This window comes from Phoenix dactylifera, chromosome 17, assembly GCF_051530095.1.
Source record: "Phoenix dactylifera cultivar Ajwa chromosome 17, Ajwa_hap1_PhDact_Kaust_v1.1, whole genome shotgun sequence".
Lineage (NCBI taxonomy): Eukaryota > Viridiplantae > Streptophyta > Magnoliopsida > Arecales > Arecaceae > Phoenix > Phoenix dactylifera.
Window position 1 is genome coordinate 6,328,359 of NC_143206.1, and position 14,417 is coordinate 6,342,775.

Consider the following 14,417-nt stretch of genomic DNA (forward strand, 5'->3'; position numbering starts at 1 on the left):
GCAGAGCCGCTGGCCACTATCACGGAGGCGCAAGTCCGGAAGTTCGTGAAGAAGAACATCATTGTCCGATTTGGGGTACCTCGCGTCCTCATCTCGGATAATGGCCGACAGTTCGACAACAAGCATTTCCGTGACTTCTGCGAGGAGTTCGGGATCGAGCATCGGTTCACATCTGTGTCGCATCCCCAAACCAACGGCGAGGCCGAGGTCACAAATCGGACAATCCTCCGAGGAATCAAAGCGCGAATCGGTCGGACGGGGCAAGCTTGGGTCGAAGAACTCGAGAATGTCCTTTGGGCGTATCGGACCACGCATCGGACCCCTACCGGGGAGACGCCTTTCAGCCTAACCTATGGCACGGAAGCCGTTGTCCCCGTGGAGCTCGGACTCCCCTCACCTCGGGTGGCCGCGCACCGACCCGAGGCCAATTCGGAGCAACTCCGAGGGAACCTGGATCTCTTGGAAGAAGCGAGGGAAATGGCGCAGGTTCGGATGGCGATGTATCAGCGGAGGGTGGCCCGATATTACAACTCCAAGGTCCGACCGAAGCTTTTCAGAATCGGAGATCTGGTGCTAAGGCGAGCTAAAGCATCTCAACCTGCGGAAGGTGGGAAGCTAGCGCCAAATTGGGAAGGCCCGTATAGGGTTCGCTGGGTAAACCGACCTGGCTCCTACCAGTTGGAGGCCCTAGATGGTCGAGAAATTCCAAGGAGCTGGAATTCTGCTAACCTGCGGATGTATTACCAGTAGAACGACAATGCCAGAAAGACAGTTCAAAAATGTATAACACTTTTCATTTCAATAATTTCTGGTTACAATGGCGTGCTCGTGTGATTACAAGGAGTTCCCAGAGGGGAATTAAGGTGTAAAGAAAGTAAAGAAGAGGTGGAGACTCCGAGAGCTGAAGATCTGGGATCCCGAAACCTCCATCCGAAGCGGCTGCAATCCCGCCGGAAGTGGGTGCTTCCAACCGGAGGCGCCATCGGCGTCTCACGAAGAAGACGAAGAGCCGGCGCGGATGAAGAAGTGGACGAAGGAGAAGTCCACACTGCTCCTACCCAGAGGCGCCATCCACGCCTCACGAAAAAGACGAGGAGCCGCCGCAGACGAAGCTCCCGCTGCCTCCAGGGAAACGCCACCTCCAAAGGATATTCCGGTCCTCCCCAGTGTTAGGGGAGAGAAGGAATACAAGGGAGAAGAGCATATGGAGGCGCGGTCCCGGATCAAGCGCCTGGTGCGGAGCTCAATCGGGAGGCCGAACTTCAAGGAGGGGAGACGTGATCCCGGATGAAACGCCTAGAGCGGAGTTCCGCCGGGGAGAACCTCCTTGTTGATCCCAGATGAAACGGCTAGTTGGCGGAAGTCGCGAAGGGCGCGCCTCCCGTTCCTTCGATAGGGGTCTCTCAACCATGCGCCGGAGAGGAGGCCCACGATCCATGGCAACCTGAACAGCTCCGGCTTGGCAGGCTCCATCGCACCTGCACCTATATTTATAGCCAAACTGCGGCCCCCCGGTCGTTCCGCTGCGGGTGGCTCCAATAAATGCGGGCGCATTGAATCCGGAGCCGATCCGGCTCTCGAGGCGTATCTTCCCGCGATTTCCTAAGCGTTATTCTCCTTAATCGCATTCTTTGTGCAGGACACTCCGGGTGCCCTGTACCCCTAGGTCCACATATCTCCGCTCGCGCCCAGGCCGCATCCGCCTCGAAGAACGCGCGTATCGCGGCCGCTTAACTGACACTCCTCGCAAGCAGCAACTGGCGATCCGATTTTCCAGGTAACCCCTCAATTAGCATTTAATGCCCATCTGGTGTTCCCCAGGCGACGCTTGGAGAGGAGGAGAAACACGATCGCAGCTGGCCACGGAGAAATCCCGTCGGGCGGCAAGCGACAGGCGCACGACCAGCGAGCGGAATTTCCCGAGGCTCGGCCCTCGGATGCCAGGCTAACCCGATGATCATCCCGGGAGCAGACTAGCCTGAAGCCCCGACCGGTCGCCTCGGCTTGCGCCAGCCTTGGCCGACCAACGAGCGGAATTTCCCGAGGCTCGGCCCTCGGATGCCAGGCTAACCCGATGATCATCCCGGGAGCAGACTAGCCTGAAGCCCCGACCGGTCGCCTCGGCTTGCGCCAGCCTTGGCCGACCAACGAGCGGAATTTTCCGAGGCTCGGCCCTCGGATGCCAGGCTAACCCGATGATCATCCCGGGAGCAGACTAGTCTGAAGCCCCGACCGGTCGCCTCGGCTTGCGCCAGCCTTGGCCGACCAACGAGCGGAATTTTCCGAGGCTCGGCCCTCGGATGCCAGGCTAACCCGATGGTCATCCCGGGAGCAGACTAGCCTGAAGCCCCGACCGGTCGCCTCGGCTTGCGCCAGCCTTGGCCGACCAACGAGCGGAATTTCCCGAGGCTCGGCCCTCGGATGCCAGGCTAACCCGATGGTCATCCCGGGAGCAGACTAGCCTGAAGCCCCGACCGGTCGCCTCGGCTTGCGCCAGCCTTGGCCGACCAACGAGCGGAATTTTCCGAGGCTCGGCCCTCGGATGCCAGGCTAACCCGATGATCATCCCGGGAGCAGACTAGCCTGAAGCCCCGACCGGTCGCCTCGGCTTGCGCCAGCCTTGGCCGACCAACGAGCGGAATTTTCCGAGGCTCGGCCCTCGGATGCCAGGCTAACCCGATGATCATCCCGGGAGCAGACTAGCCTGAAGCCCCGACCGGTCGCCTCGGCTTGCGCCAGCCTTGGCCGACCAACGAGCGGAATTTCCTGAGGCCTGACAACCCTCGGATGCCAGGCTAACCCGATGGTCATCCCGGGAGCAGACTAGCCTGAAGCCCCGACCGATCGCCTCGGCTTGCGCCAGCCTTGGCCGACCAACGAGCGGAATCTCTCGAGGCTCGGCCCTCGGATGCCAGGCTAACCCGATGATCATCCCGGGAGCAGACTAGCCTGAAGCCCCGACCGGTCGCCTCGGCTTGCGCCAGCCTTGGCCGACCAACGAGCGGAATTTCCTGAGGCCTAACCCTCGGATGCCTGGCTTAGCGCCGGAAGAATTTCCTGAGGCCTAACCCTCGGATGCCTGGCTTAGCGCCGGAAGAAGTTCCTGAGGCCTAACCCTCGGATGCCTGGCTTAGCGCCGGAAGAAGTTCCTGAGGCCTAACCCTCGGATGCCTGGCTTAGCGCCGGAAGAGTTCCCTGAGGCCTAACCCTCCGATACCCGGCCTAGCGCCAGAAGAATTTCAAGAGTCGGGAGTCAGCGAGACGCTACCAAGAGTTAAAAAGAAGAAGGACGGAAGTGAAATGAAGAAACTCTATTTGCATTAACTTTCATTGTTTCAGGGCCGAGACCCATACAACTTGGCAAAACGCCAACACACAAAGAAAAGAACGAAAGTACAGAAGGTCAGCTTGGAGGAACCCCCGGGTCGGGAACGCCGGCCACGTCCGCAGGGGGTAGGGAGACGGTTGGAGAAGCAGCAGGCAATGGCGCCGGAGGGGAGTCGAGAAGGGAGATCCCACTCAGGTCAATTTCGGGGTACTTAGCCGACACCCTTGCCAGGCCTTCCTCGAAGCCTAAGACAAAGGAGTCGGACCCCGCGTCCGACATGTCACGGACGAACTCGTCAGACTGACGATAGGCCTGTACCGCCTCCGACATATCACGGGTGAACTTGGCGGACTGACGATAAGCCTGTACCGCCTGACGCCCGATCTCCGCACTCTTCTCGGCCAGCGCCGCCTCTGCCCGCTCCATAATCTGAGCCTTCGCCTCCAAGACCTTCGCCACAATCCGGTCGTCCGCCTCGGAGGAGACCCTCAGCAGATCAGCCTGAGCCTCCTTGTGCTTCGCCTCGGCAGCAATGCGAGCAGCCTCAGCCTCCTCCAGGCGCGAATGAAGCTCCTGGTCGCTCGCGCGGGACTTCTCCAAGGCCGACTCCAATTCGCCCAGCTTGGCTTCAAGAGACCGGGTTCGGTTGCGGGCGTTGTCGGCTGACCGCTGGGCCTTCTCCCACCTCTCCCGGTAGTCGGCAGCCTTTCGGGACTGCTTCTCGGCCCGCTCCTCCGCCTTCTTGATCTCGCCCTCGAGACCCGAGGCAACCTTGAGTTGCTCCTGAGCCTCCAACAGTTGCTTCTCGAGGGTGACGAAGCCGAGTGCCCGCTCTTCGGCCACCCGGAGCCTCATCTCGAGGTCCCTGGTCGTCCTCCCCGCCGCAGCCTGACCTCCCTCCTCTACTGCCTTCAGTTGGCTCTCGGCCCTCGCCAGAAGCCTCGCCTGTTCCTCGTAGCACTCCTCCAGGCGGATCATGTACTGGGCGAGCTAAGAGATAGGAAAAACGAGGGCGTCAGGCGGGGATCAACAGAGCCTATAAATGATGAAAGCGACCGAAAAAACACTCACCGACATGAGATAGACGCAGCTGGCAGCCCCAACGTCAGGGACCCTCATCTTCCGGACCTGCCTGCGGTCCTTCTCCAGCAGTACCGTCTCGATGAGGTTTCGGGCGCCGGCGAAAGTGAAGGCCGACCCCGACTTCTCCCCGGAGTCGGACGGTGGTTCTGTAGCCTTATCCTTACCCATCGCTTGGGGAAGAGTCATGCTGACCATGCTCGGGGCGGGGACCGCCCCTGGAATTGACAGGGTCCCGCTCGGCCGGGGCCTCGGCGCGTCCCTCCTCGTATCATCCGGAGCCGACCGAGTCAAAGGCTGGGCTGGGGACCGATCACGTCCGACCCGTCCATCTCGGCCGCGCCCGGGTGATGCCTCCGGAGAAACGGTAGTCTCGGCATCGGAGGGCTGATACAGCGTCAACTCCCGGTCTTCGCCCGCGGCGTCCCCCTGATCGGTGGGTCCGGACCCGTCTGTCGGTGTCGGAGTCGCCTGCCGGCGGGACTTCTTCGCCGGTGGGGCCCCGCTCGGAGGAGCTCGTTTCTTCCTCCGGACTGCTTCCAGTAGGGACGTCCTACCAACAGCCGTTGCCTTGTCCGACCGCATGACGTCGTCGATCTCTGCAAAAAGGACGAGGTGGTCGGAGGTTGAGAAACTGAAGGAAAGAACGAGACGAAAGAGGAGAAAAGAGCTAAAAAAGAAATGGTGGCGGGCTCACGGTCAGTGGGGACCGAGCTCAGACCAACGTTCACCAAGGTATCCTCGGAAATAAGGCAAGCCACCGAGGGGAGCCGGCCCTCGGCAACCAACCCCTTCAAGACGGCGACGCCATCGGATTCCTCCCTCGACAACCTCGATAGGCCAATCGGGGACTTCATCGGCGTCTCCCAGGTAGCCCTGATTCCCCAAGATGGATCTGCGTCAACGAAAAAGAAACGCTCCTTCCAGCCGTGAATGGAGGAAGGAGCCTCCTTGACGAGGCCGCACCCTCGCCGCGCCGCAAAGCACCACCACCCTTTGTCCTGGGGGTGGCCGCTCAGGCCGTAGCATTCCCAAAAGACATTCAGGGTGGCGGGAACCTCGTGCATGCGGCAGAGAACCTGGAAGGCCGTCAGGGCGCGCCATGAGTTCGGCACCAGTTGCGTCGGCGCCACTCTTAAACCCCGAAGCACCTGAACGACTAAGTCCGAGGGGGGAAAGCGAAACCCAGCCTGAAGAATGCCCTCATTGATGGCGACCTTCCCTGGAGGAGAATGGGACATCCTCTCCTCAGGCCCCGGGAGCGTAACATTGCAGGCCTCGGGAAGGTGGTATCGAGCCACGAACCTATCTAGGTCTTCAGCGACCAGCTCCGACTTAATGCGGTCTGCTCTCACTTCGCCCATCCCTAATGGCCAGTGAATCTACGGTCAGGACAGGGTCAAGAAGGGGGAAAGGACCGGAACGACTGGAGTACCCTAATACAAAAGGAGAAAGTATGGAGAGCCTTAAATTGAAGAATGGGGCAACTCACCGGAAGAAAAGGAAGAACGGCTCCGAGAGCGTCAAAGGAGCAAGCGAACAGTCCGACGGCAATGGCGGCAGCGCAAAGGAGAAACTCGGAGATGTCTGTAAAGAGAGAGGCGGACGGAGGAGGGCCCCCGGTTAAATAGGCGGAAAGGTGGGTGACGCCTCGGTGACGCCAGAGGACGCCTGGCTGCCGAAGGGTCGCTCGCGCCCCAAAGGCGAATCGACGCCACTAAGGAGTGATGTCCGCCGAAATCCTCAGACTGCCAGGTCAGCAACAACCGCCATACGCCATAAAGAAGGCGGGGAGCTCGAAGCGCGCGCGCCTCTCCGAGGGATGGCGGCAATCACGAAGCATCACTCCCTTCACCCGTTCCCCTTCTGGTTCCAGGCTCGGAAGTGGGGGGCTACTGTTACGGGGGAACTTAGCCACCATGCCCCACGTGACCGGCACGCGCGCCCAGGAAGACTACGGCAGCCCCTTGATCCAGCAATCCGACCCCGAGTCGGACATCTTCGGCTCCGCAGCCCGACCCCGAGTCGGCTGCCCCTTGATCCAGCAATCCGACCCCGAGTCGGACATCTTCGCCTCCGCAGCCCGACCCCGAGTCGGCAGCCCCTTGATCCAGCAATCCGACCCCGAGTCGGACATCTTCGTCTCCGCAGCCCGACCCCGAGTCGGACATCTCTCGACAACGACAGGCTATTCCCCAGAGGCACGCCGCAGCCTCCTGCTCCACTACTCCCTGCAACGGTTGTATCTGGCGCTGCTCCACGATCCCCTGTAACGGCCGTACAAGGCGGAGCTCCACTACGCCCTGTCACGGCCGTACCCAGCGCTGCCCCACGACGCCCTGTAACGGCCGTGTCAGTGGCAGCTCCATCGTGCCCCACGATGACGAACCCCCCTGAAAGACCCCCCAGCCTGGTATATATGCGGCTGGGGGGAGAAGGGGGGTAAGCAAGAACTTCCAGAGCATTCTCCTACTTGCTACTATTATCTTTCCTTCTCCTCCAATCTCCTCTGACTTGATCGTCGGAGGGCCCCCACTACCCCAGTGGTGGTGCGAGGCTTGCTTGCAGGTTTCCCGGTGGAAAGTGGAGCGCAATCAACACCAACTAAGGCAACCCAAACGGAACCCCGTTCACACCGCTGTGCCAATCGTTCTCGGTTTGGACCACCAGCAACAGTACCCATCTCAGTTTGGTCCTAGGTCAGCATGGTATCAGGACACTCCCATCCAATCATGGTATGCTGTACCGATCGGTACAGGTCGGTACCGGGCGTACCGTATCCGTACCGATGGATACCGGTATCGGTACGCCAGTGTCGGTACGCCTGACGTACCGCGTATCGTACCGTACCGACATTCGGTACGCTTATGCTAGTGCGGCACCGGTACGGGGTTCGGTACCGGTACGGCGAACCTTGCATCCAATACTCTGGAAGGTTGGCATCCCAACAAAGTACTGGGACACCATTTGTTTTTTTTTTTTGTTTATCTTTTATATGTTTTAAGGTCCCTAATTGGGTTTTTGAGTTGGTGATGGAGTTTAAATTCTTCCTCTTCTTTCTTCTCTCCTTTGATCCCCTTCCTCTCTTTCTCGGTTTTCCTCTCTCCTGTGCCCAAACAAGAGTCGTCTAAAGAGAGTCTAGTGGGCTCTCTTTTTTTCCTCCCTTCTTTTTTGTGTCGGTTCCAGCTATCCTAGCCAATATTGGACAGCCTGACTTGTGTCCTAGTTTGTCCCAAACAGTTCCAATCAGGGTGGCAGCGATGTCCTAGTTCATGAGCGAACGAGTGTTCTGGAGGCACCCAAATACTCATCAGAAGGGGTGCAGTACCTGTAGGATGTGCTGGTACCTGCGGGACGTGAATTGTTGCCTTTGGCATTAATGTCTTTTGCCTTTTTCCTTTTGCTTAATGTCCAAAGGCTTAACTTGTACACATGTAATCTAGAAGAATATTATGTTATAGTATTCCTCCCAGCTTCTTACTCAAGGTTCCAATATGTTTTCTTTTGTTCCCTAGAAATTCCAAACATAAGTTTGATCTTATTCAGATGCTCTCTTGTGGTACCTAGGAGTTTTCCATTTTTAAGGGGCAAAAATAATATTAAAAAACTGCTTATTTAGAGATTGTCCTGAAACTCGGATCTTAAGATCTATTTTGTCTAGTTATTCATGTTCTGTTGTCTAGCTGTGTTCATGGGAATCCACTTGCTTAAGACCCAGACACCGAATACATTAAATATACAAAATACAGCCACTCTGTGTTAGAGAGAGAGCAGAAGAGGATCAGAGAGTAGGAGCAGCCTTCAACATTCAGATCAGACTTCGGATGCCAGTAGACCTTCTCATATTAAACGATCTTTTAATTTGTATTTTAATACATTATATATGAAAACCTGATCATATTAAACGATCTTTAAAACCTCTGTAGACCTTCTCACCCTGTATTTTACTATAGCATCTATATTATTTTGATATGCTTAATTTCTTATCATATATTTGGGGAAGTTCTGTATTGCTTAAGCAGCTGTTAGGGTAGTCCTCCAATTTAAGTTGCATTTGCTGAAGCCGGAGATATTTGGAGTAGGTGGGTTGGCAGCCATGCTTTTTTGCCTGCGAAGTGAGAAGGTTCCCCTACCTTATCTTAGAAGTTGATAAACAAGTGTTCCAGTAACTCGAATTTCGCATTGGTTTTCCTATTACCAGCGTGTGAAACTTTCATCTTGCAATCTTCTAGAGAAAAGAAAAAGGAACAAAAACAAAAAAGTTTCAAAGCACTAAGTCCACTAGCTTCGGTATTTTCTGAGAAAGCAACAGAAGATCTCCAGTGCCAAAATTTGCCAATGCTTCTAAGTCGTGTTGGCAGAAATAAAACTAAGACGACACTAAACTGGGTCGTTGTTGAAAGCAAACGGTAAAACGACGCTTTTAAGTGTCGTCAGAGGAAAAAGAAAAGAAGAAAAAAAGAAAAGTGTTAACGACGCTTTTAAAAGCGTCGTTCGAGGCAAAGCAGAGGAAAGCGTGTGGGGCTAGACTATGCTTAAAAGCGTCGTCGGACTCCCCACGACACTACTGCCAATCTCGTTATAAAAGCCCAATCTCCCCTCAGAGAAACCTAGCCGCTCGCTCACACACACACACACACACACACACACACAGAGAGAGAGAGAGAGAGAGAGAGAGAGAGAGAGAGAGAGGTGGGGAGGATGGAAACCCTAGCCTTGGATCCCGCCGTCTCCAAGGCCGCGGAGGCGATCCATGCCCTGGAGGCCGATCCTGCCGGAGAGGAGCACCACTAGTTCATCCAGACGGACGCACGCCCGACAGTGGGGGAGGTGCTGGTGAAGCTCGCCGCGAAGGCGGAGGAGGCGGACGATGCAGGCGGTGGGAGGCGAAGGTGGAGGACCGGGTGGTAGGAGGTGAAGGCAGAGGACTGGGTGGCGGGAGGGGAGGTGGACTCCTGCGCCGACGACTTCATCAACTAGTTCCGGCAGCAACTCGAGTTTCAGTGGTTGGACTCCATCGTGAGGTACAAGGAGATGCTCAACTATAGAATTTTCGCTTCTAGTTTTCGCTTCTTTTGTCAGTAAAAGTAGGGGAGAAAAGAAACATCCTCAGATGAGATTATGTTGGTAAGCATCGGTCTATATTACGTTTGTGGCTAGGGGTGGGGTTAGGAAATTTTTGGTAATTTGTAAATAAAACATCATTGAACCCCAGATGGGGATGGGGATGGGGATGGGGATGGGGATGGGGATGTAATTTGTAATTTATAAATGGAACCCCAAATGCGTTTAGGAAATTTTTTACAGTTTATTGTAATTTGTAAATGAAACATCATTGATGAGATTATATGTAATTTATTATAATTTGCACCAAGATCCGATTATATATTCTTTTGTTGCAGCATCTCATTAATGGAGTTTGTAAAACAAACATATTTCCAGGCTTGAATTTTCAAATCAGATCATACTTCTTCATAGACAACAGACTCTTAATTCTTGAAAGAGTGTAGTATATATGAGGTTGCTCGGTAGGTAGAGGCTGATGCCGATAAGCGTTGACAGAAGCCAAGATAGCCAGATGCTTATAAGCGTCGGTAAAGTTTCCATTTTTGCCAATGCTTTCAAAAAGCGTCGGCAAAAAAAATTTTCATTTCCCTCCTACTGACGCTTTTGCGATGCTTTCAAAAGCGTCGGCGCCAAAATTATCGATGCTTATAAGCATCGGTATTGGCTCTAATAAGCGCCGGAAAAGATCAATTTTTTTGTAGTATCTCTAGGGTGGAGGGGCTGACCAAATTAAGAGGTCACTACTGATGCTGATGAATTAGGCTTGCAGGTGCTGGGGCCGAAAAGCATGCATTGTTGGAGCATTAGTCACACTACAATAGCTTCCTTATTATATTGGCAGTATTATTCAAGACCTGGTAAGGTATGAACTGCCAAAATTTAGCTCATGTAAGTTCTGTAAAGGATGATTAAGGTTGCAGTCAAAACAAAATCACTTGGGACACTGAATACTCCCAGGCGGGCAATTATTTTGGAAAATTCGTTGGTGTTACCGTGGCAGCTCGATATCGTACAAGTGAAATGGGATGCCAAGCTTTTTCTTGGATTGTTGGTAGATCATAGAAGATAAAGAACACTTGTGAACCATCCTTGTATTAGGAAAGCAGCTTAAGCTATCAGATGATGAATTTTTTGTTTCATTTGTTCATTCTTTTGTTTGTGTATTTTGTAGAAGGGAGGGAATACTCACTTGGTCGAATTATGCAGTTCCAAATAATAGGGAGGGAATAACACCTCTCAAGTTTTGAACCCAAAGCCTCTTCTTTTTTGCAAACGAGTGCGGCTGCAGGGCTATTGATAAATTCACTAGATAAGCTAAGTTTCCATTGTTCTTTGTTGAAGTGGTATATTTTCATGTTGTTCATACCTTCAAAGCAAATCATCAGTTTCTATCCAAATTGGGTTCAATAAGATATATACCAGGTAAACTAACGAGCTCGAAGCTGGGTTTACCTACACATTGAGTTCATAAAAGTTATTCCTAAATCAATTACTCTCTTGAAGGATATAAAAGTTTCACTTTTACAAGATCTGAGGACTGTTGGCTTGAAATGTTTTATGTTCTTAGCTTTGGACCCATACCCGGTAGCTTGCTTATAACCAAGCCGTCCCGGCAAGCTCCTCCAGTTCGATTATTATTCTTGACTTGACTTATTATTAAAAAAACTTCTCACTATCTAAATGAAAGACGATCATCCATAGGTCTGCAAGTCTGGATTGGTTTAGGGTAGGGTCGGAGTCAGAATAATTGATATTCTACACCTTGTGCACCACAGGGCGGTGTACCACTTCATTCATCATACACTTGTCTCGATAATTTGGCTAATTTTGCAGGTCGTGGCGAAGCCTTGATAGGGTTTTTTTTACCAACTTTGCTCTGAACAAAAGTTATTCTTTATGCTTAAGATCAGCCTCATGAAGGTAATGAGAATGGGTACCCCCAGATCATCATGTCAATTGCTTATTCCATTGTGCTAAGCTCTCCAACAAAACCACCCAGGCTTTGATATGCCTTGTGTCCAAAGACAAAGGAGATAAAACTTAAATCATAGAATTAAGCTGTAGGAATTGGAAGTGCATTTAAAGGATATGTAGGTGGCAGCAATATCTCCTTTGGAGTGGTCACTTTATACAAATCCCTCTCCAGGGTTAGGGATGGCCCTCTTAGTGCCTGACACAAATCCCTCCCCAGGGTTAGGTTAGCATTGGAGTTATTGGGATCTTATTTGGGTGCATTTATAAAGAAGACAAGTATTTTCAATGGAAACATAGATATAATTTATGTATTTATTTATTTATTAGGTTGGGTCAGGTTGGACTCGGTTAGGTCAGGTCAAGTTCAAGTTGGATCTCAATCCTAGTTAAGCGTAAGCCCAAATTGAAGTCAGATTGAAATGTTTGAGCTCAATCCCACCTTGAGTTCATGAAGCATCAGACGACATGGCATGGTGAGTGTGTTAACAAAACTGCACCTTTTATCATATCTCAACTTGCAATTTAGTCACTATCTTTGCCTAATAAATGATCACTGTCTTTTCCCTCATAATTGTATTCATTGCAATCTGCTATCAATTATAAATTCAAGCAGGAACTTCTCCTTTGCCTAAGAAAGCTCCCAAGTGAAAATTCCATATCTTCGACTAACCTTTTATGATCATATCTGCCGAAAGTCTTCATTTTGGTAGGGATTGAGTTGACCAAGAATTTAGGGGTTTAACTTGCTCTCTTCCTTGTAGACATTACTCATGGACAATCATTTATGTCATTTGTATATGCTACATTGTTAAATAAATATAATAGAAGTACTTGAATTGCTTAATTATTTCTATCAAAGAGCTAGTTATTTGCAATTACAACTCCAATATTAGGACAATTAGGAGAAGTCAAAAAGCTTTCCTTCTATGATGGATTGGTAGCCTAGCCTGCCAAACTTGTAATCATCCTTGGGCAAGAGTGTTTATTTTGGAAATAAGATTCGAACAGGATTTTATATATGAGGTATAAATCTTTCCAGATCAATAGGGAGGTCAAGGGAAAGCAGTGCGCTGGTCCTTGGGGGAAGCGAACATGTAAATAGCCCCTTGGCAGTCTTAGATTACAGTATCAGCCATCCAATCTAGAATAGAGAAGGAAAACTTCCCACAATCTATGATATTACATTGTTCACATGAATAATGTAATTGTTAGGTTGCAGCTATCATTCTCATTATATAATGAAAATTATTCTAAAGTATTCTACTTATAATTCTTTTTCATTAAAAATAAATATCTGTTCATTAGTTGAGTTGCGGTCTGGGTGAGGCGAGTGTAGAAAAAATGTACTAGCTAAGAGTGGGAGCAAAATTATGGGAAAAAAAATCACACCTATCATTATGATTTGTGTCGATTGACCATACTTGTCCATGTTTTTTTTTGCTATAATAGATGACTTACATAGATATGTTATGAATACATCCAAAAAAGTCAAAATATAGCAGGTCTCGAAGCGCCAGAGGCAACTCCGCCTCACAGGTCCAAAGAACCTCACTCGAGTGATCTGCCATGAAGAAAGCCACTCAGTCCGCAACTCCATTCGTCTTCCTTAGACATGCCTTGCCCCGAAGGTGATGCCACCGCCAGCCATACCCCCGATGTCCCGAAGCAGGGTGTAGTGGCCCTCTACCTTTCTAGGGTGTCCCCGGATCCAACCGAACCATTGTGGCCGAGTCACCCTCTAATAGGATGGTGCTAACCCTCAACACACGCCGAGCATAACTAACTTCAGCCCAGGTTGCCCTTAGCTCCGCCCCCAGTACCAAGATATCAAAAATTAGACTTTATCTAGCTGCCATCACTCTAGAGTTTGGGCCTCTAATTACAAAGCCCGTACCACCCTCCTGCCGCCATCCAATATACATTCATCGAAATTAACCTTGAGAAAGCTCGGAGGGGGGGCTTTTAAGTGATATACACCGTTCGAGATGCTATAAGAGCAGAGGTAGAGTCTAAGGTGCCTTGAGCTGTCATAGGCTCTCTAGATAGACCTGCATGGATGATTTCCACGGCCTGCATACGCACCTTGTCTAAAACAAGCCTAGGCATCAGACTGCTCTCCCCAAAGATCCAAAAATTTTTGGCCAACCAAATGTGATGGACAATATATGTAGCCATAATTGCCCCATGACGGGAGTGAGGCACACCCGACCACCTCCCTAACACCTAGAGGAAATAGCCAACCAAAGTCGTCTTGTGGGGTACCTCTGGTGGAATATCAGAAAGTCTCCACACCCACACTGCTCAGTCACACTGAAAGAGGACGTGTGCCCACGGACTCTTCCATCCCACACTTGAGGCAAGTTGGTGGGATACTCAACCCGTGCTTGCTTAGGTCGATCCTAGACGGGAGACGTCCCCAGGTCACTTTCTATAAGAACAAAGCAACTCTTGGGTGAAGACCAAACCTTCAAATCTAGGCATAGTCTCGATTCTAGATTTGCTCACTACTAAAGAGGTCATAGAGATCCCTCACACTGACCCTCAGGCTGCAAGAAGTGCTCGAGACCCTCACATCTGAAGCGTCATGCCCTGGAACCACCACCGATTGCACTCTCTTTGCCAGTGTTCACCAAGGAGATGACCAATTTGGCTAGAGTCCCACCTTCTCCCATCGGGGCAGAGAAAATCGCAGACTCACAATCCTCCCATAGCCTCAACATTAAATGTGGTTAGCCAGAGCCCTAGCAGGAGGTCATCCATCTAGGGGTCACCCATCATGTCCACACTTCGCTTATCCCTAATAAGCCATATGGTGTTAGCCAATACTCTTGGAGCGTGCGCATAGATCTCCCTCCACATAAAAGAGCTCCTCCATGTACTTCGAATCTTCCTGTCAGTGTCTATAGGCCGTACCTAGCCCTCATCACTAAATTCCACAAGCACTAGGGCTCCAGAACCAACCTCGCAG

General features: G+C 51.6%; 1 protein-coding gene across 5 annotated transcripts in view; it reads left to right on the top strand.

The window, feature by feature from the left end:
- LOC103720047 (Pseudouridine synthase family protein) overlaps window positions 1-14,417 on the top strand; it is a 32,757-nt gene that overhangs the window by 16,032 nt on the left and 2,308 nt on the right. Inside the window, exon 7 of one of the 5 annotated variants that reach the window (XM_026809586.4) lies at window positions 10,245-10,431. The exons of the other annotated variants lie outside the window; for them this stretch is intronic. Within the exon in view, the coding sequence (XP_026665387.4) occupies window positions 10,245-10,282 (38 nt within the window). The 3' untranslated portion in view covers window positions 10,283-10,431. Of the gene's footprint in view, window positions 1-10,244; window positions 10,432-14,417 lie in introns of those variants that run through there. 5 annotated transcript variants of the gene reach the window in all.